We start from the raw sequence: 24,330 nt of genomic DNA on the forward strand, positions 1-24,330 counted from the left end.
GAACAGAAGACTGATCTTCAAATCAAGCAGCTCTGAAGAAGTCCCAGAGTTTTTCTGACATTCGCTATCTTCATTAAGGATACTCTTTTTTATCTTTTAGAGTATTCTTGTCTGTGAATCTTAGGATGATATACTTCATCTAGTACTGCCTGCCTAATTTCAATGAGATTTATCTAGAGTAACTTGAAAAGATATCAAAAATCAGTACGCATATTGATTTTGTGATGATTATTATATAAAAAAGTAAAAGAAATTGCTAAACTATTTGAGAAACTAGCAAATATCCATGTTATAATTAAATATTTTAATAGTTGTTTAGGCTTATTAATATGAGAATTCTTTAAACAATGAATTCTTGTGAAACTCTTTGTAGAAAACTGCAGCAAATGCTGCATTTGCAAATGCATGGAACACTTGTAATATGCAGGAAAAGTCAGAAGTTCAGGGTACAGCAAGACTCCAGATCAAAGCAATAGCTCCACTGGTGCAGTCATCTTTCCTGAAGCCCATTTGTCCATAAGCTCTGACAGCTCTATTTTGATAAATATAAACTTGATGTCCCTATAACTACTATTCTTCACATCTCCAACCCAGGGTTCTGCAAACCAAATGGTTCAGAGAGTTAAGTGGGGACGCCCAGTACAGGGTCAGGTGTGGCCCCATAGCCCCAAGGGAAAAGGAGGGAGGAACCACTGTGGCACTACAACCACATCTCATTGTACAAGATCACAAACACAACACAGTGCTAACGTTCAGAGGTCTAAATCTTTTGTATCTGTCAAGGTAACCAGCAGATCACACATCTGCTTGATAAGCTTGAAACAACAATCCTAAAATATTAACTGCCCATTTCATTTCATCAGATGATGAGATATGAATAATATGTTAAAAACACTAATAAATATTTTTCTTTCCAAATCATTATGGAAGACGTGTTGCTGAAGAACAACGCAACTGTAGTGCTGTAAAATTATCAATAAACTCAGGTGAACTGGCAATATATTAAAAATAAAACTAAATTAATCCAAGATGACTCAGCTTCAGAGATCATTTTATTACACATGAATCTCAGCTTTCCAGTCAGGAAAAAATAGTCGTATTCACCAAAAGGAAAGTTTGTTTAAAAAAAAAAAACCACAACCAAAAACCCACACACACACAAACCCAAATCAAAAAACCATACACCAAACACACAAAACCCCCTAAAAGACTAAACCCTACAGAACAGGACACCCCCTCAAAGACTCAAGAACCAGATGACAGATGAAAAAGAAATTTTACTTTTGTTGGGTGGGGGATATGGGGAGATGTCCTGTTCAAGGTTTTTGTGTCTTGGAATTGGCAATACTGTCATTTACTTTGAAAGAAAGCTCATTCTGACAACACAAGGCAAAGTTGAAGAGCAGGGTTAAACATGGTGTTTTGGGTTAATTTTCCTGAAAGACAACTTAGTCTTCAAAATCCGCATGCAACAAAAGTGTCCCACAGAATTTGTATCACGGAACTGAGTGTTCTCAAATTATTAAAAATATTTTGGCCAAGGCTAAGGAAAGGGAGGTGCTGATGTTTCTACAGTCTTGTGTTCGACCTTGTCGACAGCTACAGCAAAGTCATCCAAAATCCACTGAATTCCAGAAAAGCCTGACCTACCTACTGCATTGAAAATAATCTCATCAAAAAAGTACAGGATACAAAGACAGACATTTGTGTCTTTGCATTTACAACTTTTCAACAAAACAAAACAAATAAAAGACAAAACCACAAAACAAAAACAACTAACAAATATAGTATTTTTACTAAAGACATGTGCTTTTTGTCAATTAATAAAGGTGATCTGCAGCACTGAACATCACTTTTTCATTTTACAAACAAGGAAATCTACACACACCCCCGTATGTAATGTTGCAACTGGAACCCAGCAGTACTTTTTCCTTTTATTATCAACAGAGCAAAACAAGAAGGGACTGCCACAGCTTTCTTCCACTGAGCGGAAAGTATTAACAAAATACTGATTGTTTAGTGCATTGCTTTCAGGGAATACCAACCATTCAAACTTAGATGTAATGTTCTCTGGCTTGGCAAAAATATAAAAAGTGAAAAGTGAATACATCCTTTGGGATTCAACAGGCAGTCTTCAGAGTTTTCCTTCCATCAGAGTGGAAATTGGACATAATAGAAAATAACTCTTTCCGGTGCATTACTTTAGTTTTTAAATGGCAGATTTAAAAATTAAAAGCTGTTCTGTTTTACTCTCAGATCTCCACTTTGGCTAAATCAAAAACTACAAATAATAATAATTAAAAAATCAAACCACTTATACAAGGTAAAATTAAAAATTTCAGACATTTCATATACAGAAGAAACCCATATAAGGCAATAATCTCCAATCTTCAAGTAAAAATCCCACACACACATACACTAACCCATTACTAGGATACACTGTTTGGCTTTACAAAAAGAAATCTCAAAATGCTTAATTTTACAGCAAATAAACAAAGAGCAAAGTAATCCCACCTTCTTTTTTATAATTCTGTCCTTTGTCCAGTTTTTAGAGTTAAGTCCAGTCTTTTCTGGTAGCCACGATTTCTCTTTTGATGTTTTTATAATATTCTGAAGAACCATCCTTAAAATATTCTTCATCTGGACAGTTGTATATAGTAGTGAATATAAAAATATTGTGTAGAGCTAAAACCTAAGAACAGTTTCTGTGCAACAACTACAGTGAAAAACTACTTAAATGGAGTATTTTTGGTCTACTGGCATATGAATCCAAGCAACAATGACGAGCAGTGATAAGATGTTCTAAAGAAACAAGACAGGCCACAGTTGTGACAGGAACAAGATAGGCTAGATCAAGTTTCACCTAATTAGGCAAGGTTGCAGTAGGGGAGTTCTGCTATCCTCTCATTGTGCAATAGTAATCTTTGTTTGCTATCATAATAATGACAAACAGTATTCATCTTAAATAAATTTACATATAAGGCTCTGACTGTCCCAAAAGAGACAGAAGTGATTTTCCTGTTAAAGGGGGCAATGATATGAGCAAAAGTTCCAGGAGCAAATGATCCCAACAACTATCACAAGACATTTCCATGCCACATTTTCTTAAATCAGGGAAATGTTTTAAAAAGACCAACCAGCTTAAAACCCAAAACAAACAACAACAAATCCACCATGTATTTATGCCTAAAAATACTATCGTTCAAGCACTACTCCATTCTTGGCAAAGTCTGTCTTCTTGCTGGACGAAATTCAAGCAGCAGAGAATATAAAACGGTAGACTATGCTGCTGATTGCCTCTTCATGTCAAGGGACAGTGAATGTTTATCATCATTCCTGTCAACACTATACAGGATCCAGAGTGGGGAACAGACAGAGAGATGGCACCAACAGTGCATTCAGCGCTTACTCCACAATTGCAGGAGCAAAGCATATTCTCTAGCCTGATCCATTCCCTTAATAAAGAAAACAGAGAGAAAGAGTGAGCAAGTGACCCCCAAAAAAAGAAAAACAAAACAAAAAAATCCAACCCATGCTATGAAAGATCAACAGAACTTGAACAACCCACCTCACTTAGAACAGAGCTATGAGCTACATTTTCTGTGGATCACCTTACATATCGACTGTAGGAAGGGAAAAGGGGTTCTCAGCTTCATTTGTAATCCACAGAATTGTTACATTATCCTTCTCTACAAGCAGCGGCAGAGAAGAAAAAGTTAGTAAGATACCATATTTAGCCTGCTTCAACATTCAGAAATAGTACTGTCCTCCCTTAACACATTTTGTCGGTAAGAAAAACATTCTGATCCCATGCAGTATTCCTTCCTCCTCAGCAAACATGTATCATGTTGAGAGGTTTGTTGAGAATATAACTGGTAGAATCATTTCAGACTTGTAAAATGTTGAAACTTAAAAAAATTAACCTGTTAGCAACTGAGAATATTTTAAATAAATGAAACTGGAGAATATTTTTTAAAAGGGAAGTATTGTTTTGCTTTTGGAAGGACAGAAAAATCTAATCTGGTTGTTCTCCAAAATCAGATTGTATCTTTATCAGCCAGAAAAACAAACTGTATCACATGAATAAATATTTGACAGGAAAAGCTGGGCCTATATTAACACATATTGTGCCACCCTTCCAACTATGGCTACTGGCTGAATTCTTCTAAACAAACCCCCAAAATTTACAAAAGTCTTACTTGCAATAGAAAGGCATGGCATGATCATGCAGACCAGAAGCATATGGGAGGGTCCAACTCTAAAGCCTGCCACCCCTATTAGATAATTGGCTTCTTTCAAAAGAATATGAACTAAAATATACATATGTGTCACTGAACTTCCTTTTTATCCTGTCATCCTTCCTTCAGAAATAACTGAAGCACCTGTGTGTACTTTGTTAAATCAGATAAATAATAAAAACAATACAAGCACAGTGTAGCCCCTTACTTGCTCTCATATGGTCCATAGATGTATTGTCTCCATATTGAGTATCTGATTCTGTGCAGTTATTTGGCTGACTGATTTATAACTGTTACTGTTGGGTAGGTAAATATAAATTCAGGATATATTTAGAGAGATAAGGATACCACAACCTCTGGTTACTTAATGTATTATGAGCCTCAAAATCCTAAATTAAAGAAACAAGGGGATTTTCCCCCCCAAAATGTAAAGAATGTTCTAAACGAAGGAGGTGAGATACATGCAGTATTTCATAGACATAAGTTATGATCCTATATTAAATGTAAAAACCACCTAGGATCCAAAAGGACTTGCCCTGTGCGACAACGCTCATATTCAGCAAAACCATGTATCTAAAGATCATGTAAATCACTCAGTAGGAAAGTAAATGCAGTCTGTGATCCTACTAAAGCATTTTCACATGAAGACACTCATGACCTCTGAAAATCACATGGAATGATGTAGGAAAAATAATATAAAGTAAACCTGTAAGTATAATTCCCTAAAATGTACACAACTTTACATCAAACATCTACACAAAATGGAAGATTACTTAACATAAAGCTATAGATTAAAATTGGTGGATGTGAGCAACTAAGAATACCCGGAGAAGTAATGGACAAGTAAAAAGAAAAGCCAGAGTTCAGAAAGAATAAAATACAACACTGCATGCTGGGTATCACGAACTTCAAATTCAGGCTTATTTGTTTGAATAACTTTTGTTCCACTTTGCCACCCTATCTTACTCTCTCACTATTTTCACTTCGTTCTATATAAGCTATATTGTAAATGCCTAATATATAAATGTACAATTTATTTATTTTGAACATGCTGAACTACAAACGTGCACGATTGCACAGAGGTCCTCTGAGCTAAGCTTTTCCACATTTGTGGAAAATTAATTTAAACAGACACCTTCAGATTACTTCCACATGAAAACTGACTTATTAGAATTTGTATGCAAGATAAAATTTTTTGTAAACCAGCTTGTTTGCTTTCTATACCTTCTCTTTCCGTTTCTCCAGTAGAATCAATCAAAAATCCACGGAACATACTGGGAAAAGTAAAAAAAAAAAAACACAAACAAAACCAACCAGCCAACCAAACAAAACCCACAAAACACAAACAAAGCAAAAAATCCCATCAAGTTTTCACAGGCCATTGTAAATTAATAATACTTAATAGGACAGGTACCTAGGTTTACTTATCGCTTCCACTTAGGTACACTGACAACTAAAGTTTATTATTTTCTTAAATCTATTTTATTGAGGTAAAAAATGTGATGTTCTATTACACTATAACAACTGCTCTTTTCCGTGGGGGAAAGCAGCAGGTGTGGAAAGAATTTTTTACCAGCTGCTCTCCAAATGATGTTAGGAACACAGTAGTATCCTCAAGTTCCCAGCATATCAGACTGTTTATTCCAGTATGACTACAGACACTAATATATAAAAACATACATAGCTACATGACAACATTCACATTTTTGTGTTCTTTCACATATTTGAAGACATCTTTTCTCACAAGAAAACTGCAGTACTCCACAGAACAAGGACGATGACTGAATGACATTGGTCCTCACTTCAGGTGGGGAAAGGAAGACAAAAGGTTTATAAAGAAATTGAGACACAATCGCAAGCTCTCATCCCTGAGCACTGGAAGAAAAGAGGCTGTTGAGACCTCACTGCTTGAAAAATTTCTGTATCATTTGGGAGATAATAAGAAAAAGCCGGCCAAAAGCTTTTTTCTGCTTCTGAAAAGATACAGGCAAGTACATGCACACTCCAGATCAAGCTACTTGTAATTTTGTGTCAAGGCTTTTCAGTTTTTCAGAACTCAGAGAGCAAACTGAGCAGTATTTGGTAGCTTCAGGGAGACCTTTTTCGTCAATAAAATGACTGGGGAAAGGGAGCAGCAGTAAATGAGGGTAATCCAGTAACACACTGAAGACCCAAATCACAGAGACTTGTTAGGTTAAATGTTATAAAACACCCAGAAACACAAAAATACCATATTAGAAACACTGTATAGTAAATCCTCTGATTTAATGTATTTTCATGTCCCTTAAAGTGTTTTTTCAGGCTATAATTTTGTACCATAAATACAAAAAATCCACTATAAAAAGAATATCAAAGTAGCCTAAAGGTTGGTAAATGTGAAAGTGAATCAAATTCAAAAGTTCTTTATGTTCAGTTAAAAATGAGCAAAAGCACACTAATTGACAGAGAAATTAAATTATTCCAATGTAAGTATTTGAGTTGGACTCCGAAAATCATACTGGGGTAAACAGAGAGGCTTACAATTCAGAGTTTAAACTGGTTTAAACCTAGTTCACCACTTCACCTCCTGTCAGTGTTAGAAAAACAAATACTAATGCTCTCCACCATCTGGAAAAAAAAAAAAAAAAAAAAGTAAAAATAAAGTGCTGCAGTCAGGAATTTGGTGGCGGGGGTACGACATTGCAAGCAACAGACTTGAAACTGGTTTGTTTCAATGTAAAGCTTGGATTTTTATAGCATATTCACCTATCAAACAAGCTCTTGCTGGAGTGATGATAAATGGCAATAAAATGATAAATACACTGTAGTGTTAGTACACCAAGAACCAGTCAGAAAAAAGACTGAAAAGATTTCCAAGTGACATGGGCTAGAATAGACACCAATCCATGTGATACGGTTTTAAAATAATTGCATTGATCCTGACATGATTTAGAAGTGTAAAGGAGGTCAACCATTACAGATCTTTTTTCCACTAACAGAAGCACATGATTCAAACTTGCAGCTAAAATTTTCCAAAATTTAGATAACTTGGGACAATGAAGCAGTATGTAAGGAAATTAAGCATCAGGCATGCTGAGACGTTCAGAGATGCATGCAGAGATGAAGCTTCATATAGAGATGATTTTCATAGTTTATTTTTATAAGACACTGTTTCAAGAACTCAATAGTCTCCCAAAGCGTACGTACAGTCCAACTGTTTGGAGCCTGAGCAGTAATTAACCCATTCGTTAGCCTGCAGAATCATCCAAAATGTCACTTCCAAGAACTTGCTGTTTTTAAATACACTGCTGTTAAATCTAACCACTTCTCTGTTGATGTATCTGAATAGCAACTTGAACACTAAGGACCCTGCCTGACTATTTCTAAGTATATATTTGACGAAGCTAAGTATCTAACATACCCACGTACTATAAAAATTATCTGACAGAATTTGTAAGAAATGGCTGGCAGTTTACTTCTCAGATGCCCAAATAATAAGTTAGCTAAGTTGCCAGTGGGTAACTTACAGTTTCAGGCAAGTAATCACTAGTTGAACTGGTTTTAGAGATATTAGTTTCCCATGTTGTCCACATCATTTACACACTATATGCTCTGGCTATCATGTTCTTCCCTCTACAAAGTGCTAACAGCCTGCAAACTATTTTACAGACATCAATTATACCATAACAATGTACAAATATCCTCTCCTTAAGTATATTTTCAAAGGAAGTGATTGAGATATTACTAACATTTATTAAATAGATATTATGACAATGTTTTGAATTTAAATAATTTGAAAACCCCTGCCTTTGGCTAGATGGGATACATTCAGGTCAGGTTTTGACCAATATTCTGGTTAAGATTTTACAAGATAGCCAGATACACTTTCTGAAGCCTGTTTTTTTCAAAAGTAGTGAGAGGAGGTGTAGAAAAAAAGAGGTTGAACTATGTTGAAAGTACCACTATGCTGAAAGTATCACCTTCAGAACAGGAGTAAGAAAGCCAACAGGTGCAGCACTGTCTTGAACCATAAATTAGACAAATCGCATTAGGAAACAGGACTAGAAAAGGCTTTTCTCATGCAAACATGCATTCAAAGTATGTCTCCTCAACTTAAACTATACCTGTTATTCTAGACTAAGACTTAACCCAGCTTCTTTGAGAAATTAAAAAAAAATATATTTATACGCAGGTAAGGCTGTACTTAATGGCTATGGTACATTTTGCTAGTCTCAAACTGCCCTACTTGTTTCCCTTTAAACATCAGAGAGCAATGCAGGCAATACTTTTTCCACATATTAATAATGCAGCCCTGTCTACTGTTTTTTCCATCTAATACTATAACTCTCAACAATTCTCAGCTATTTAGCTTTGTAGGTCTAGACAGATGCATTCTGGTTTTTAGGAGAGTGAGGTTTGCTGGTCTCAAAGTGTCAAAAATTGGCTCCCAGGGGACAGAATTAATTCAGATGCTGGTCAATGCAATTCTGCTTACGTGCATGGGGTCAATCTGTGGGATTTGGGATTGGAAAAATTTTCATAGATCAGCCTGGTAGAGACCTTGGCCACTGCACTGGTCTCTTGTCTTGATTTCAGAGAGCAGGGAAGTTACTGTACTCTGCCACTTGGGATATGGATTACATACCAAAATCATCTAGATATATCTCACCATATTCATTCACCACCATGGAGTTGTTTCAGGCTGAAAAATCCCAACCACCTAAACTGATAAAACTGATTACATCCTTCCTGCAATCTACGCATTTCTACCCCTTCTTGTGCTGGTTCCAGTGCTTATCTGACCCTGCACAGAGTTGGTTTCGAGTTGGTTTCAGTATGCTCAGCTGGCAGAAAATTACCCTGAAGGAAAAAAAAAAAAAAAAAAAAGGCAAACAACTTCCTGCTGAGTTTGCCTACTGAAACAGCTCAGCACAGAATCAAATAAATACCAGAGCCAATACAAGAGAGGGGGCAGCAGGAAGGCAGGACTACAGCAGCCCCAGCAGTTACATCAATTTCACCTACACAAAACTGAAACCTCACTTTTCCCCATTCTCCATTTATAAACAATAGTTTAGTCATGTGAAAGCTGAAATCCTTTTGTCAAACTTAAAGTAGACATAAGGATACATAGGTGAAACAGAGTGTCTGCAACATATGCAAATTTAGAATTCTGCAGCTAAGCAAAGCAATGAATCGGAAACTAGAAAATCTTAATCGAACTTTCACTACTGAAGAACTAGGCTAAATTACACTACGAATCTTAGAGAATAAGTAAATAATGGGCAGAAATCAGAAGGAAGGCAATACTGCAAAGAGGGGGAAAAAATGACAGTTGACTAGTGACTGCCACCTAAGTTTTATTGTTTTTCCTTTTTTTTGGTCCCAACTTTATATTTGTTTCTCAGGATTTCCTCAAAGACGACACACTTTACCAAAAAAACAATATCGCTTACTTGCTTTTGTTTCAGGGAAAATACAAAGTGTTACTGGATACCCAGTAAAGATGTGAAAACTAGTGAAACCATAACTTATCTCTGAAGTAACATTACTGCAGTGCAGAGATCCCCGGCTTCATTTCACTGTGCTACTGACCTGCTAAATAGCCAGAGAACAAAACTGAAAATATGTTGCCTGGGGTACAGCTCCACAATAAACAAAAGTGAATAAACAAAAATACTGAAAGGGAGATATTCCACTTCTCTAACCCCTTCTCCATTATCAATCTCAGCCAAGCAGTCTGCTCCCTCCTCTACCAGCATGGACAATACAATAGTCACAATGTAAGATGATTTAGTGCACTAGCCTCGCAAAATACACACGTATACATATATATATGTGCGCGTACATACATCTCTTCAGTGTTCTTGGGATACAACTGTTTCTTACATTTTCAGTGACCCGGAGCAGTTTATTGAGACAAGCAGTGCAGTCCATTCAAAGCAACTGGTGGGAATGAGCATCAAGGAAGAGGAAACTGCCTCTTCCACCGGCCACAGGAAATGCTTAACCCAGCTCATCCCTATTGTGTAACCTCAGCCCTGAAAGGAATTCGGTTGCTCCAACATCCTACTGCACCACAGGGATAAACCTGCACTCTCCGATACAAGCAAGATTACACGTGCTTGCTTCTAAGCATGATTCAAGAAAACTAAGAGTGACTTAAAATCTACGTAAAGTGACTGAAAACTGATGTTCAAAATAATTATGGTCCTCCACCGAGCAGTTCATATTCTTGTTTGTCTTTTGAGATACTGTAGAATCTACGCTTTGTCCTCCTGGTAGCGTTGTTGCTTCTGACACACAAACCTACTTCTGAAGGATAGTGTCTATTATTGCACAATATAGTTCTATTACGGTCTGTCATAAAAAAATTGCTTTCAGAAGCTCAAAACATTGAGTACCTTCCATGGATATATTGCCTAATACATTAGAGATTATGACATGCTTCCAAGTTTAATTGATTCTAATGACAGATTTCCAAACTACCAGAAAAATGTACCAACCTGAAGTGTTAAAATTAGTATTTTAGAGTACTTATTTATCTAAAAATCTTCTAATTTAAGAACCAGTGAGACACAAGATTAAGACTGATGGTAAAGCTTTCATAAAAGAAGTGAAGAAAGATTTGAAAGATATTTGAAATCACCTAAAAATATCATTTTCCAATTTAAGAAAAAAAAAAAAAAGTCTCACTTTGCTGGGGTCTAACACATGCCTAAGAATGAATCTCCTATATCCCAAGCTAGCATACCCAGTTAAAGTTGAAGTATTTTGAGCTATCCTGTGCTAGTAATTAATGTATGGTAATACTAAGCATTTAATTTAGACAAACATGTAAGACTTGTAAATTCTGACAGTGACTCATGATGGAGAGGGAGCAAGACACCTTCTCCTTCCCCCCTCAATTTGGCAATAATTTGTTTGCTTCTTCAAACCTCCATTCTCAACAATTATTTTTTATTTCTGAAGTTGCCTCCAGCTTTTAAGGACAAAAAAAAAGCATATCTAAAACCCCCTGAATGTTTAAAAAGATAATAAATGCGAGCTTCGATTTTAATACCAAGCATTAGACTGCAAATTCTTCAAAAAAGGCACTGTCTTTATTCCATGTATGGACAACTCTTAACATAACGGGGGCTGTTCCATAGCTTTATATTAATATAAATAAAATAATAAGCTAGAATGTTTTTTTATAATATAGGAAGAAGACCTATATTACACATCAAATTTGAATTTGTTAGATTAACATAACTCAACCTGGTGGAATGGCATTTTGTTGTCAAATAACTACCTATTCTCTCTGAAGTCTGCAGTAGGCAACAATCTCATCTGTGTTAATCTATGAATAGAAAGAGTATCCTTTCCCTCACAATTTTCTAATATGTTTCATTAGTATCCACATATATCTATTAAATATATTTAAATATTCTGTTACCAGCCTATGAATAGTACTTTTTTTGAGATGGTGAGGCTGATGAACTTATTTTTACCACAGAATAGACCATATTCTATCATCCTATAAAAACAGTGACATGATCCAAAAAAAACACAAAATGGCCTTTAAGCTTTGCTGCAATAAATAACTCCATTAATAATGGTTGATAAACTTGCAAATTATTCTCTACAGTCAGTTCAGATTTATTCAGCAAACAAGGATGATATCAGTATTGCTGATAACTATACAGCTCTGAATTAATTGCAATACATTTTATCTCAACATCACTGAAAATTCCTAGTATTAATTTAAATATATTAAAGTGACACATCTTCCTTTAGACTTTTACAATGTCGCATTATATTAGTAGTGACTTTCCTAAGGGAAGAGAACAGTGCACACTGATTTGAAAATATTTTGGTTTAAAATTAGGAATAAGCAATGCCCACTTTGGACTTTTTGGGAAAGGTTTTAGACTGAATACATGACAAGCGTGTACTCATAGGAAAAAAACAACAACAACAACAACAAAAAAAACAACAAAACCCCCTTTTTTCTTAATTCATCTGGAAGATAGCTTACTTCAAAACTAACTACTGCAGATATCCATCTTTGGTGTGTGTTTTATCAGCCACGTTATCTGTGTCTTCATAGGTCAGGAACACATGTAGCAAGTAAGAAGATATTAATGCACACTGTAACACTTGAGATCCACTTGTATGTTGTCTAGTCTAACATAAAATATGCATCAGTCATGGTCATCTTTGGAGAAGAGTTGCGATGTCACACAAAGTTAACTAGACAAAAAAATCACTAAACACTCTCCAAACTTTTCACCCTCACTTCTGTCAAAGCAGACACAACCATCCAATCCCACACATAAAAATAGACACGTCCAACAAGTCTTTGACTCTAGCCTAGCACAAAGTCCCACAAGGTTCCTCCTAGATGCGTTCAAAAACGTAAATCGTGGCTGAGACCTTACTGATATTCATTTCTCCCAATTAAGTTAAAGGCAAAACCGGAAAAGCTCTGCAGCAATAGGTGCTACAGGATTATGCAATACTAACTATTCCTTCCGAGAGATTCAGTCCATCAGATTTTCCTACACAGCATCCCCCATCGCCTCTCCTATCACCTTACTGGATGTACAGACACTATGTAGTTCTATGGCTTTGGCATGATATTTTAGCTCACATATGCTGTAAAAGAATGATACCCAAAATTTAGGTAAGAAATAGGAAGTGTTATATACTTCTCAGCTATAGCAGTTCCTTCTTCCACTGTATCTCTTCTTAAGTAGGAAAACAGCGCTCCTCATACGTGGCTTTTTCGTATCTGCACCCTAGTGTCCAAGGACTATGTCCAAGGACTTGTCAGCAGAGGCAATTCTGCAACTACCATCCAAGAAGAAAAAGTATTAATTGCATTCTTTAGGGAAAAATTTCCAACACTTCCAAAAACAAAACCTAAAGTCCCACCAAAAAAACCCTACCGAGGCAGAATATAAGGGGAAAAAAAAAAGGGGGGCAGGGGGGAGGGAAAAACCAAAACAGGTTATCGATTATGTGGCTGAAAGAGGAGCTATATCCACAATATTTTTGCAAACAAAATACAACTGTGGCTGTTTTAACCCAAAAGATTTCCTCTTTGAAAGGATGTCATGTAGTTCTGCGTTTGCACATTTTATTCTAAGAATGCAATAAATGCTAATCTTTTTTCAGTGAAAAAACCATCACTACATTCAAGGCATAATTACAGCAACTCTCTTAGTAAATTCCTTAGTCAAGGTGATATTCAGTGTAGCATCATAAGCTCATCATCCACATAGCCCTTATGTCCTGAAGACAATGAAAGAGTTTATGATGGATGTGCCTTGTCAGCAAAGCAAAAAACAATGGGTGAGAAAAGTGCAGTCCACATTATTACTTCTTGAAGGCCAACTGTGTTCAGGACCAAGAATATAGTTATTTTTATATTTTTCAAAAACAAAGTAGAATAAGCAACATGAACTCATATGGACAGGATGCTCAAGAACAGAGAAGGAGGCATCCTGGTCACAAAAGAAATTGCAACTGATAAAAACCTCTCAGAAGTAACCCCGTTCCCCATACGGAAAAAAAAAAAAAATCACCACCGACAAAACACAGGAAAAGAGGAAAATAGATCATTCAATTTTCTATACTTCAGATGTGACTTCATTCTTAAAAACGGTTGCACGGAATGTAAAAAAAATACCAATCCAAAAATGGCCTCAATCAATTACTTCAAATCTGATAAATGTAAGTCATAAGAAACTAGAAAAGTCTGGTAACATTTCATTTTAATTTGTTGACACAAAACTGTAGTGATACCCACTTGTTACAACAGTTCAAGTCTAGTAATATTCAAGTCTCTCCTCTTGCTATTATATACTTTTGTTAATTATCAAAAAATAAAAAAAACAAAATAGGATCATGGAGGAAAAAAGCTTCTATGAATATGAATTCAAGGAATTCCATCGCATAACAAGTTAGATTACTAGCTTTTCCCTTTTCAGAATACAAAATCTCCAGTAAAAAAAAAAAAACAAACATTTGGTCCAGTTCTACAGCCATATGTTCACATTATTTTGATATTACATTTTGATTATACCAGTAAACAGGGTTGTTTTTTTCATCCTTGCAGTCCAGAAATGAAAGAGCTGGGATAAGAAACTGGAAGACTAAAGGCGCTGTCACAGTATCCATTTAAATGTACGTATTCCTGACTAGCTTATGATAGACTGTCCATAACAGTATCTAAAAGCTCTTCAGAAAAGGAAAATATTATTTTAGGATTCAGACTCAGTAAGCTCTAATCTGCAACATTACTACCATTGTAGCAAGGTAAGTAATTTGTTTTTATTAAAATTCAGCCCTCAGTATAAAAAATGCTTTGAAGTATGTTTCAAAAACATAATAAAAAGTCTGAATCTTGTAACACCTTCCAATAAGCACAAACAACTGCTACATTTAAACAACCGTGAGGGTAACACGAGACACTGGCAGAAACACTCAAACAGGTAAAAAAAACCCTTTATAAAAAGTCAATGACTGCACTACAGCAGCTATGACATTAGCCTGAAACCCACACACGGGTTAGTAATGGGAAGCAAATACATTTGTTCTGACTTAGCCTGTCATTGGCATGCTAGGCTTTCAATAAGAATTTTATGAATGTAAAGCATACCCAAGTTGCGATGGAAGCTGAAAAAGCTGACAGTTACCTTGTTTTTGTTTTTACAAGCCAACATCCATATGTTGATAGAACAAGCCTGTAACTCCATGAACTTTGTTGCTGGTTTCTAGTGCGCGTAGTGCATTGAAATTCTTATACAGTAACAATTGAATATTTTGGTACTTCGCAGTTGGAAGTTAAAAAGCACATCCTGTTAAAAAGCTTGTCGTAATACCTGGTTTTTAAACACTGCCTGTCCTCTTCAATCTGAAATTTTACATCTAGCTTGAGCTATTTTATTTCCTCCTCTCAGTCATGAAACAAAGTCAGAGTAATGAAATTTTGTAGAAGATGTCTTTAACATCCTCACCAAAAAGCATTCTGCTGCAGTGCTTCGGTTGTGAACACTGCAGAGGAACTGTAAATAAAAAGCTCATTTCTATTGAAATTAGAGAAAACATGGGAGATACTCCCTTATATGGAGTATCTCATAAACCCGCATTTGAGATCAAACAGAGTTTGAAAGGAATCAACAATAAGAATGTAATTGTTTATTACTCAGTCTTAGAGGATCCTGTCATAAAAGGAACAGTCATCAGGAACAACTCTCTTCTCACCACTGCATCAGCCCATAGCAAAAGGGGGCGGGGGGGGGAAGAGAGGGGAAGGAAACGGAGAGAGATTCTGTCACAGAAGATAATCAAGGTTGTTTGTGGGGAAATGAAAGGTTTTATCTTCGATAAATAAGCGACGGTTTCACAAAAGAGGTGGCAGAAACCGAGGAGGGACACTGCCTTTCCCTCAGAGGTGGCGAGGCTGAAATGAAGCTGCCGCCTTGCACTCGCCTGACAACCGGCCCAAGGGCCAGAGCCGCCTGCCCCGGCACTGGTTAACCCCTCCCCACGCCCGGGCGGCGAAAAAACGGTGTTTGGAAAGAAAAAAGCAAACCAAACAAACCTACCCCGCACGCACACCCCCTCACACAAACACAGAAAACCCACCCACGCGTCACGTCGGCCCCCGCGGCCAGCGGCCGTCCTCCCGCCGGCCCGTACCCGGACGGCGAGACCCGCGCTCCCCGCTGCCCCCGCCGAAACTGCCGCGGGCGCAAGAGGGCGCCGGGGGGCGGGGAAGGAGCCCTGTCAGGCAGAGCCCGGGGGGAGGCGGCCCTCGACCTGTCACGGCCGGTGCAACGCCGAGAGCCGCTCGGCCGGCGGAGGGCAGCGGCAGCCCCTCGCCGAGAGGACGAGGGGGAGTCGGTCGTGTCCCCCCAGAAGCCAGGGACGGCGGTGACCGGCGGCCCCAGCCCCGGCGAGGAGCCCGATGGCGTCTTCGCGGCACCGTCGCCCTCTGCCCCGGCTGGCCGGGACACAGGCGGGGATGACGGCGGCGCCGCACGCTCCATCCGCCGCCGCCGGCCCCGCAGGAAAAGGCAAGGCGTCCCACCGCCCGGCAGAGCGGCGCCAGGCCGGGAAGGCGACGACGCGAACTCAGCCCCTTCCCACTCACCGGCATCATCTCCGCAGCCGTCCCTCAGCCAGCCCCGCCGAAGCTGCCGCCGTTCTGTGCCGGGCCTCTCCTGCCGCCGCCGCCGCCTCTCACCGTGGAGGACGCCGCGCTCGCCCTGGCGGCTATGACAGGTGCCTCCCGCGCGCCTCGCTCCCCACAGCGGGCGGAAGGAAGAGGCGAAGGCGGCGGCGGCGGCCAGGCTCCCAACCCCCCTCCTCCTAAGCGCGGCGGCGGCGGCCTCGCTGCCTTCGTTCCCTGCCTCCTTCCCTCGGCGCTTCCTGCTCCGCTCCGCCCGCGCCGCCCCGCCAGGGGTTAACAACCGCCACGGCCTCATTGGCCGAGGCGGGAAGAGCCGGGGGCGGGGCGGCGGGCGGCGCGCGCACGGCCCGCGTGGGGAGGGGGGCGCGAGCCGCGCGGGTGCGCGCCGTGGCGCTGCACGTGACCGTGTCCTCCCCCGCCGAGGCTGGTTTCCCCCGTAGGCCCCGCCGTGACCCGCCTCGCCCCCCGCCCCCCTTCCCCTCGTGTTTCGTGTGGGCCCTGGCCCGCCGGTTCTTCGCGCGGCCCCGCTCCGGGCCCGGTCTCCTCCTCCCGCTGGCGCTGCGCTGCCCTGCCCCCGGGCCGGGCCCCCGGCGGGCGCTGCCTCCTCTGGGCGTGCTGCCCGGAGCCGGTTGCCCGCGGGCCCCGGCAGTGGAGGAAGGGGCAGCGGCCCGGGGCGCTTTCTGCCCCCGGAATGCGGTGGCGGCGGGGTGGCTGTAGCTGCGCGCTGGGGCGCGGAGGAGCGCGGTGCGGCGCGACCCGCCGGGCGTGCGGGGAGCTGGCGGTCGGGATCAACGCGGGGCTTGTAGATCGCCCGCGGGAAGGCGGGCGCGCAAGGGAGGCCGCTTTCCAACAGCTTGTCTTGGTCTGCCGAAACGCACCGGGGTGCATTGCTGTGCTCTGTGGCGAGAGTAACGTCACCTCTAGCGTCACCAGCGTTTTACCGACCCTTCACCCGTGCATTATTTGTGAAATCTCTGAGGTACAAAACTCCCCTTAACAGCAGGAGAGAGAGGGTGTTTCTGTCCAGAACCCTGACATCAGGCCCCTACGAGATTTGGTCTCATGTTTTAAAGTAAGGTTTAGTTTCTTCGTTTTCTGGTGTCTCATTCCGTAGAGCTACAACAGCAAGATGAAAGTTAACAGCTTGGAAGAAGTCAAGCTCAACTGTAAGTCAAAACATCACCATATGTTAGGACTGCAACACATGCAATGTGGACAAATTTCATATTGCTGTGAGTTTTAAATCCTAGTCTACAAAATCCATGGACATACCCGATGCTTCAGCTGTTCCTGTAAATGGCTGGTTTCCAGTCTTGGTTATTTTATTTGTAGAACACCTTCACAGATCTCAGCTGGGAGCAAAAAAAAATGGTAACTTGGGAAGTTTTTGAGAGGAGCTTAGATACTGTTTGTGTAAGTCTTTGAGGGTAAGTGATAATAGCATATTAATCTCAAATATGAGCTTGTATGTTAAATGTAACCTATTAGTGTAAGACTTTATACCAGATAATTGTGTAAATTACACATGCCTAAGATTTCGATGCATATCCTTGTCGGCGTATTTGCAGGCTCTGGTGTCAGCTTTGTGATAGGTCAAAGCTGCTGCTTCTTTTAATAAATTGGTCCCATGGGAAAAACCTATTAGCATCACAAGATAATAATTTGCCAGTTTAAAATTATTTTGTGAGTGCTATTGGGAGTGCTACTCGCTGACAATAACACTGTTACCTTACTAGTTTTCTTGTAAACTTATTCTACCTCACACACACAGCTTTGTAAATAGGTAAGACTATGATACTTCTGACCCAATAGAGAACTCAAAGATCTGCTCAGAATAGTCGTATTAACCCTGCAACTAGGCTGACCTGAAATGAAACGGGCTATAATGTGCTTATAGTTATGTATCTTAAGGAGAAAAAAAAAAAAAGGAGTTTATCTTCATACTGAACTTTAGTGACCAAAAGAATAGTAATGAATAGAAAGGTACTGTTCTTACTACTTGTGATGAAATTCTAATTTTAACAACAGGGGAATCGTGCACCTTTTGTCATGCTTGTTCTTTACAAATTACTTTCTCATTAACCAGGTTAGATTTTTTTTGCCAGCGATTCTTAAATGATGGTCTATAATTTCTTTGCAGGTATAATTTCAGTGATTGATAATAAAAACTAAAATACTACCCCACGATTACTTTTTCATTGCAACAGCAGGAATGCTGACAAAATGAAAAGTGGGAGAATATGGTGTAGACAACTGCTACTGGCAAGGCAGGCACTCCTCCATGCAATGCCTCTGCTGGAATAATGGCCTCTCCTATAAAAGTCTGTCAACCTCGCGTTGCTTTTGGCAGATGCAGGTTCAGCCAATGCAGCAACCAGCCAGACTGGATACTGTGGACCTAGAGGAAATGTCTTCGAAAGGTAGAGTATGTGCTTTATATGTAAGTCTGTTCCTACTCCTATTTCTGCTTCCCTTGAAGAAAACCACTTGCCTCATCCCTTCCCATCTCCATTTTCCCATAGAAATGAGGAAAGAAAGAAAACAAAATTTAACCAGTATCTTTACAAAGCATAGACTTAAAACTCTACCTGCAGTGTGGTAAATTAATTAACATCTCTCCCACTGAAGAATCTTTTTGGGAACCACTCTTTTATCAGTCAAGGGACAGAGCAGCCATTATAAAATCTTCTGATTCCAACTTAGAATATCAACAAATGTTTTGTTTACTGTGAGCAGGAAAATGGTCACTTGTAATACTGTAGAATTTTTTTCCCCATTGCCCATGCATTTCCCTACCAAATGACTGCTCTAACTTTGTAGAAATTATGTTGCTTGGCCAAAGGGGCCAGTGATATCTACAAGTTAGTTGCCTGTCTTAGATAAGAGGTTGTGTGAAAGCAGTCATGATTTGGGGAATGCCTAAGAAGATAAGGTAAGAGAATTTGGTTATGCAAGCAGATAAAGCCAGAGATATAGAACCCAAATTATTTGCTTCCAAGTACGTTGCCTTTGTGAGAGGTGCTCTAATTTTGTTGGCCTTTTTCTAAAGGAAAGGGTTTGTGCTTACTTGTTGGTATATTAAAACATGTTACATAAATACTTTTTACGCTCCTCTTGGTTCTTAAAAAAAAAAAAAACCAGAGCAATACTATTTAACTTTACAAATTGAAGCCACTATAGCTTAAAAAACATTTACTCAACTTACAACATCAAAAAATGAAGAATTACTGTTTATTACTTATGGTATGGTTAGTTTTTGACATTTGTGCTGAGCTCATGTTTAGCAGAAATTGAAATTTGATTGTAATGTATAAACTATTATTTTAGTGTTTTGCTAAAATACTTGTAATTTATGGGTATATAGAGAAAAATTATCAAAATATGTTTTGTATTTAACATAGATTCATTGAAAAAAAGGGATATTAACTGCAGTTAATAAATTGGCAGGCCTCTTATTTGATCATGCACAACGTTATTCTTAGGACAAGCAGAGATTCCCAGAGATACAGGTGGGAGACTTAATGAGATTTTTCAGGAGCGCTCCTGATGAAGTTCCAATTCGTACTTGTGTTTTTTAAGTATCTTCTAGTGAGATTTTCAAATGTAGATGTTTTTTAAAGTTTTTAAAACTACGAGGTCTGAATATCTGCTACTACTTTTTTATGCATAGACAAAAGGAGGAGAATGAGCTTTCCTACCGCTGCAGAACCAAGTTTTCTTCAGTTTTGCATTAACTTGTTAGGATGCTATTCTGGAGCATAGGAAAATGTTTTCAGGCTTTGGAGGTGTCCCAGGAAAATAAGTGTTTATTTTTAATTAATTAAACACTTTTTCTTTTCATGTGGTATTATTTTAAATAACAGGTACTCCTATTTATAGCCAGAAACAGTCTCAGAGGTCAAACATTTAGGGTGGGATCCATCTTATCCAACTTTAGTAATCTAGAAGTTAGGTATGTAGTCTCCATCAGTCATCTAGGCTCCTTCTATAGATAAATTGGGATGGGGAGGGAAGGGGGGAGAGGCAGTTCTGCAGGCAATTCATTCCATGCTGAGATACTCATGCCACTATCTAAATCTCTTGGTCTTTGAAGGTGCCTATCTCTCTATTGACTAAAGATGGAGCCTGGATGACTAGCTCAGATTAGAAAGCAGACTTTTGGATGGCTACAGTTAGGATGGGTTTCCTCACAACTGGCAGAACAAAATCTCTAAAGACTATGGGTAGGAGTGTTGGGGTTTTTTTTGTGTACGTGTATTACAAAAAAATTAATGTATCCTTTCTAAATGAATGAGTGGATTGCTTTATTACAGAATACAACTCTCCTTTCAAAAATTACATTTTGCATTTGCTGTAATGCAGGAGGAACCAGCCATGAGTAGGTAAGCAATTTTAGAAGTTGAGTCATGTAACAGATAATACAAACAAAAAGACTAAGTATTTCAAGGAGAGTTTCACAGCAGGTAGCCTAAAATCTTCTGTGAATTATTGTGTAAAGTAAGTATGTGTATTTAAAGGAAAGGTATTTTAATTTGTTACTGTGACTTTCAGTAACCTCTCATTCCAGAATCAAGCTGACTTCCTAAAGCTGCAACAATAAGGAATTCATACTGAACATATGGTGCCATGTTTGAATTCATATACAGCCAATGCATTTTAAACCCCACCAAACCTGTTCAGAGATAAACTATAAATAATAATCTAAAGGAAACACTTTGATGTCTGTTTTGTATATAGTATTTGAGACACGTGAACAGGAGAAAGATACTTTTTCATCACTACCTTGTAATATTCTAAAGTAATGTATGCTGGACTAGATGACTAACATTCTAAAGTTTCCATAGCACAATCCACTCAGTGCATCATTCTGAAAAGGAGTATAATAATTAAAGCAGGAGGGAAGCTGTATGATCTGTATATAGCATAGCCGTGTGCACTTCCTGGGGATTTGAGTGTCTGATACGTCATGTGTTTCAGCCTTGCATTTAGTGGATTAGAGATGTAATTTCTTTAAACAATAACATAAATTGTATGCTTAATCCAATACATACGGTAGAAAAGAGTGTATTTAGTAGAGAACGCTGCGGCCTCATTGGGAATGTGTTGCTACACACTCTCATAAATACACTAATACGTATGTTAATTTTTTATGTTATAGCTACAGAAGATATAGCTCTAGAAGACAGATTACATGCCACCATTTTTACAGATGGAAAATCTTGTTCTGCTCCCCTGTAATTTAGAATGATGAAACCATTAACTATATTCGAAGGGGTAGAGAAAACAAAAACGCGAATGTCCTGGGAGAGGTTGTCTCTGCTTGTACCTTTAGGCTTATAACCATTTGGGCTCTCAAGATGTTTCTTTACAAAAATCTTTTTTCTCAAATTTTCAATATGCCCATGATGAGTGGAAGTATCTGTGACTAGCTAGACGATGGGTTGTTAGTTGAAACATTAACTAGTGAGGGGATAGAGTAACCAGTCAATCCTTTACTCTTTACTCCTTTTTTTATTCGCCACTTCATTTTGGGTGTATCGCTTCGCTGAAGTTTGAGGGGAAAAAGGATGTGTCATGTTTTAAGATTGAGTCCAGGCATTTAATTTGTTACTGCAAGTCTAAAATTGTTCTTGAGTACCTCAGCCATGATTCAGTGAGTCAAATACTCAAGTAACTTGACAATTTCTGTATGAAGTGATTTCAAATATTTCCTCTCTCAGCTAACGGCCTAATGTGGAATTCTGTGATACTTTGTTAGTTTCTACTCCATGCTGCAAAAATGGTGGAGGGCTAATCCTTAACTTTTTTCTATTAACCATCACTTCTTTGTTTCAGATGGGCAACTACTTTATTTACTATAATTGAAAACAATCTGCTTTCTTTTCTCATGTTTACTGCTGGATCAGATGCAGGTTTGGTTTCATGTTAAATTGGTATTATTCCCATATCCAAACCCAGTAATTCCTAACTTGAAATGTGTATCTTCTGCTAGAATATGTCTTTTTCTTGGTTACCCTACTTGAGTAAGTAGATCTAATAAGAAAAAACATGCAGAGGGTGTATGTAATGGAGCTCATGCTTCCTGCTGTTGTGCAGATACACTTCTATGGAAAACATTTCGGTGCTACATATATATCTCACATATATATATTTTTAAAAAGCCCAAACCTAAAGTGATCACTTTTAGGGCTTTGTTTACCAAAAATTGTCAGAGCATGGCTCTCTTCTATACAGGCGTACACATTTTATTGTGAATCTGAGTTTTGTCACAGTTCAATAGTGCATTTTCATAGAAGAGCAGGTGCACTCAGATAATCTGATCAGCAGATGTAATCTAAGACATTTGCAATGATGTTTTTTCTATGTTATAAACAAAAATACTGGTTTTGTGCCTTACTGATGCTTAAGGTTCATCCTTTCTAACTGTTTGTATAAATATTGCTATTCCAGGTAAAGTAACGATGTTCTAGTCCTGGGAACATTAATGAGACAAGTTGCTTTTGCCTCTAAGTGCCTTCATTTGTAATCTTCTAAAAACATATTTCTGAATCATTTTTATTTTTACTGTTGTGATCCTATAACAAGGTTTACTGCAATTCTTAGCTGCGTAAACAGAACGTCAACAGTAAAGGGAGATGAATTGTATAGGGCATTGATGGAACCCTATTGAAAATGATTCCATGAAAAGCCCTAGAAATAGTGACAGTAGAAAATGTACCACAGGTATGTGTTTAGAATCTATTTTAGGTTGATTTATTCAAAGAAGATAGATATCCTAATATGTAGCTGAATCTCAGAAGATTTGAAAAACTGGAAAGAAGTGTGTTCATGATGGAACAGTGCAAACAGTAATAACCTACTTGCTTGGGGATGATTAGATGCTACTTTAAAGGTTTGTCTATTGCTTATGTCTCAAATTAAAACCCAGTATTTCTATTATATAAAAGGACAAGCTAAAGTAAAGTAACAAGCACAATGTAAAGTAACTTGAATCTTTTCTCTTTTTCTTCCAATTGCTATGTGAAAGTTCTACACATTTTTTTTTCTTGCCTTTTGTTTCTGTCCTTCTAGACAGGCCTGAGTACATGTTTAAATTAGTAGCCTTAATTTAAAAAGAGATGGGATAGTTAGCATTAATAAGAATACATAATTTGAAAGCAAAGTAAGAATATTTTTGGCAAGATTCATTTTCTAGTTGCATTACTCCAAAAGAATTAACTAAATCAAAGTATTCAGAAAAGTATTTATGTCTCGGTGTTTACTGAAACAAGAGTCGGATCCTTTGTTAGAATTGGTATGACTCCAATTCTTAGCTTACTGAAAGAAATGCATAATTTAAATTTTTCCTAATTATTTTAGAGACATGTCTTGAGGTCCTAACTGGGACCAAAAGAATTTTCTTTTCAAGCTGTATGTGCTATGTGGAATACAACATAAGGAGTATTAGGAGAGAACTGTAATGTCAGGTATAATATAATTTAAACAGGGCTGTTTTTCTGTACAAGTACACTAAATTAAAAGGTATACCTGAAGCATCAAGAGTAAAGAGTCAATAACAGTGCTGCAAAAAAGTATAGCTTGAGACTGCTCTATTATATCCTCAAGATAAATAATGGAGTTAATTATCAAAATGGAAATGCTTTTGGTTAGACCCTCAAAAAAAGGGTATCCTTCCCTGTATTCTTGGTCGTGTATCCAATGCCTGTTCACATTCTAATCCATTTTATTAATCCCTCCTTTTTCCTCCTGTAATACTCTGGTTGTATTCAGTTTAGTTGTTGACATTTTGCTTGTTTATATCGCATTCCATATGAAGTATCTCACAACAGTTTCTACTTCATACCTAAAGAATTCCCCCTTAATTGCAGCAATTCTTAATATTATCAAAAGCATGCTAAACACAACAGGTTAAAACAAGAAATGAAGACT

The 24,330-nt window shown here is 38.5% G+C and overlaps 1 protein-coding gene across 4 annotated transcripts in view; it reads right to left on the reverse strand.

The window, feature by feature from the left end:
* The window catches only part of PPP1R13B (protein phosphatase 1 regulatory subunit 13B), an 80,538-nt gene extending 63,893 nt beyond the window's left edge, over positions 1-16,645 (reverse strand). For all 4 annotated transcript variants that reach the window (XM_068399107.1, XM_068399105.1, XM_068399106.1 and 1 more), the window contains exon 1: positions 16,363-16,645. In XM_068399107.1, coding sequence (XP_068255208.1) covers positions 16,363-16,371 — 9 coding nt within the window. In that variant the 5' untranslated portion in view covers positions 16,372-16,645. The remainder of the gene's footprint in view (positions 1-16,362) is intronic.
* Between the last annotated feature and the right edge of the window lie 7,685 nt (positions 16,646-24,330).

Source organism: Nyctibius grandis, chromosome 4, assembly GCF_013368605.1.
Source record: "Nyctibius grandis isolate bNycGra1 chromosome 4, bNycGra1.pri, whole genome shotgun sequence".
Lineage (NCBI taxonomy): Eukaryota > Metazoa > Chordata > Aves > Nyctibiiformes > Nyctibiidae > Nyctibius > Nyctibius grandis.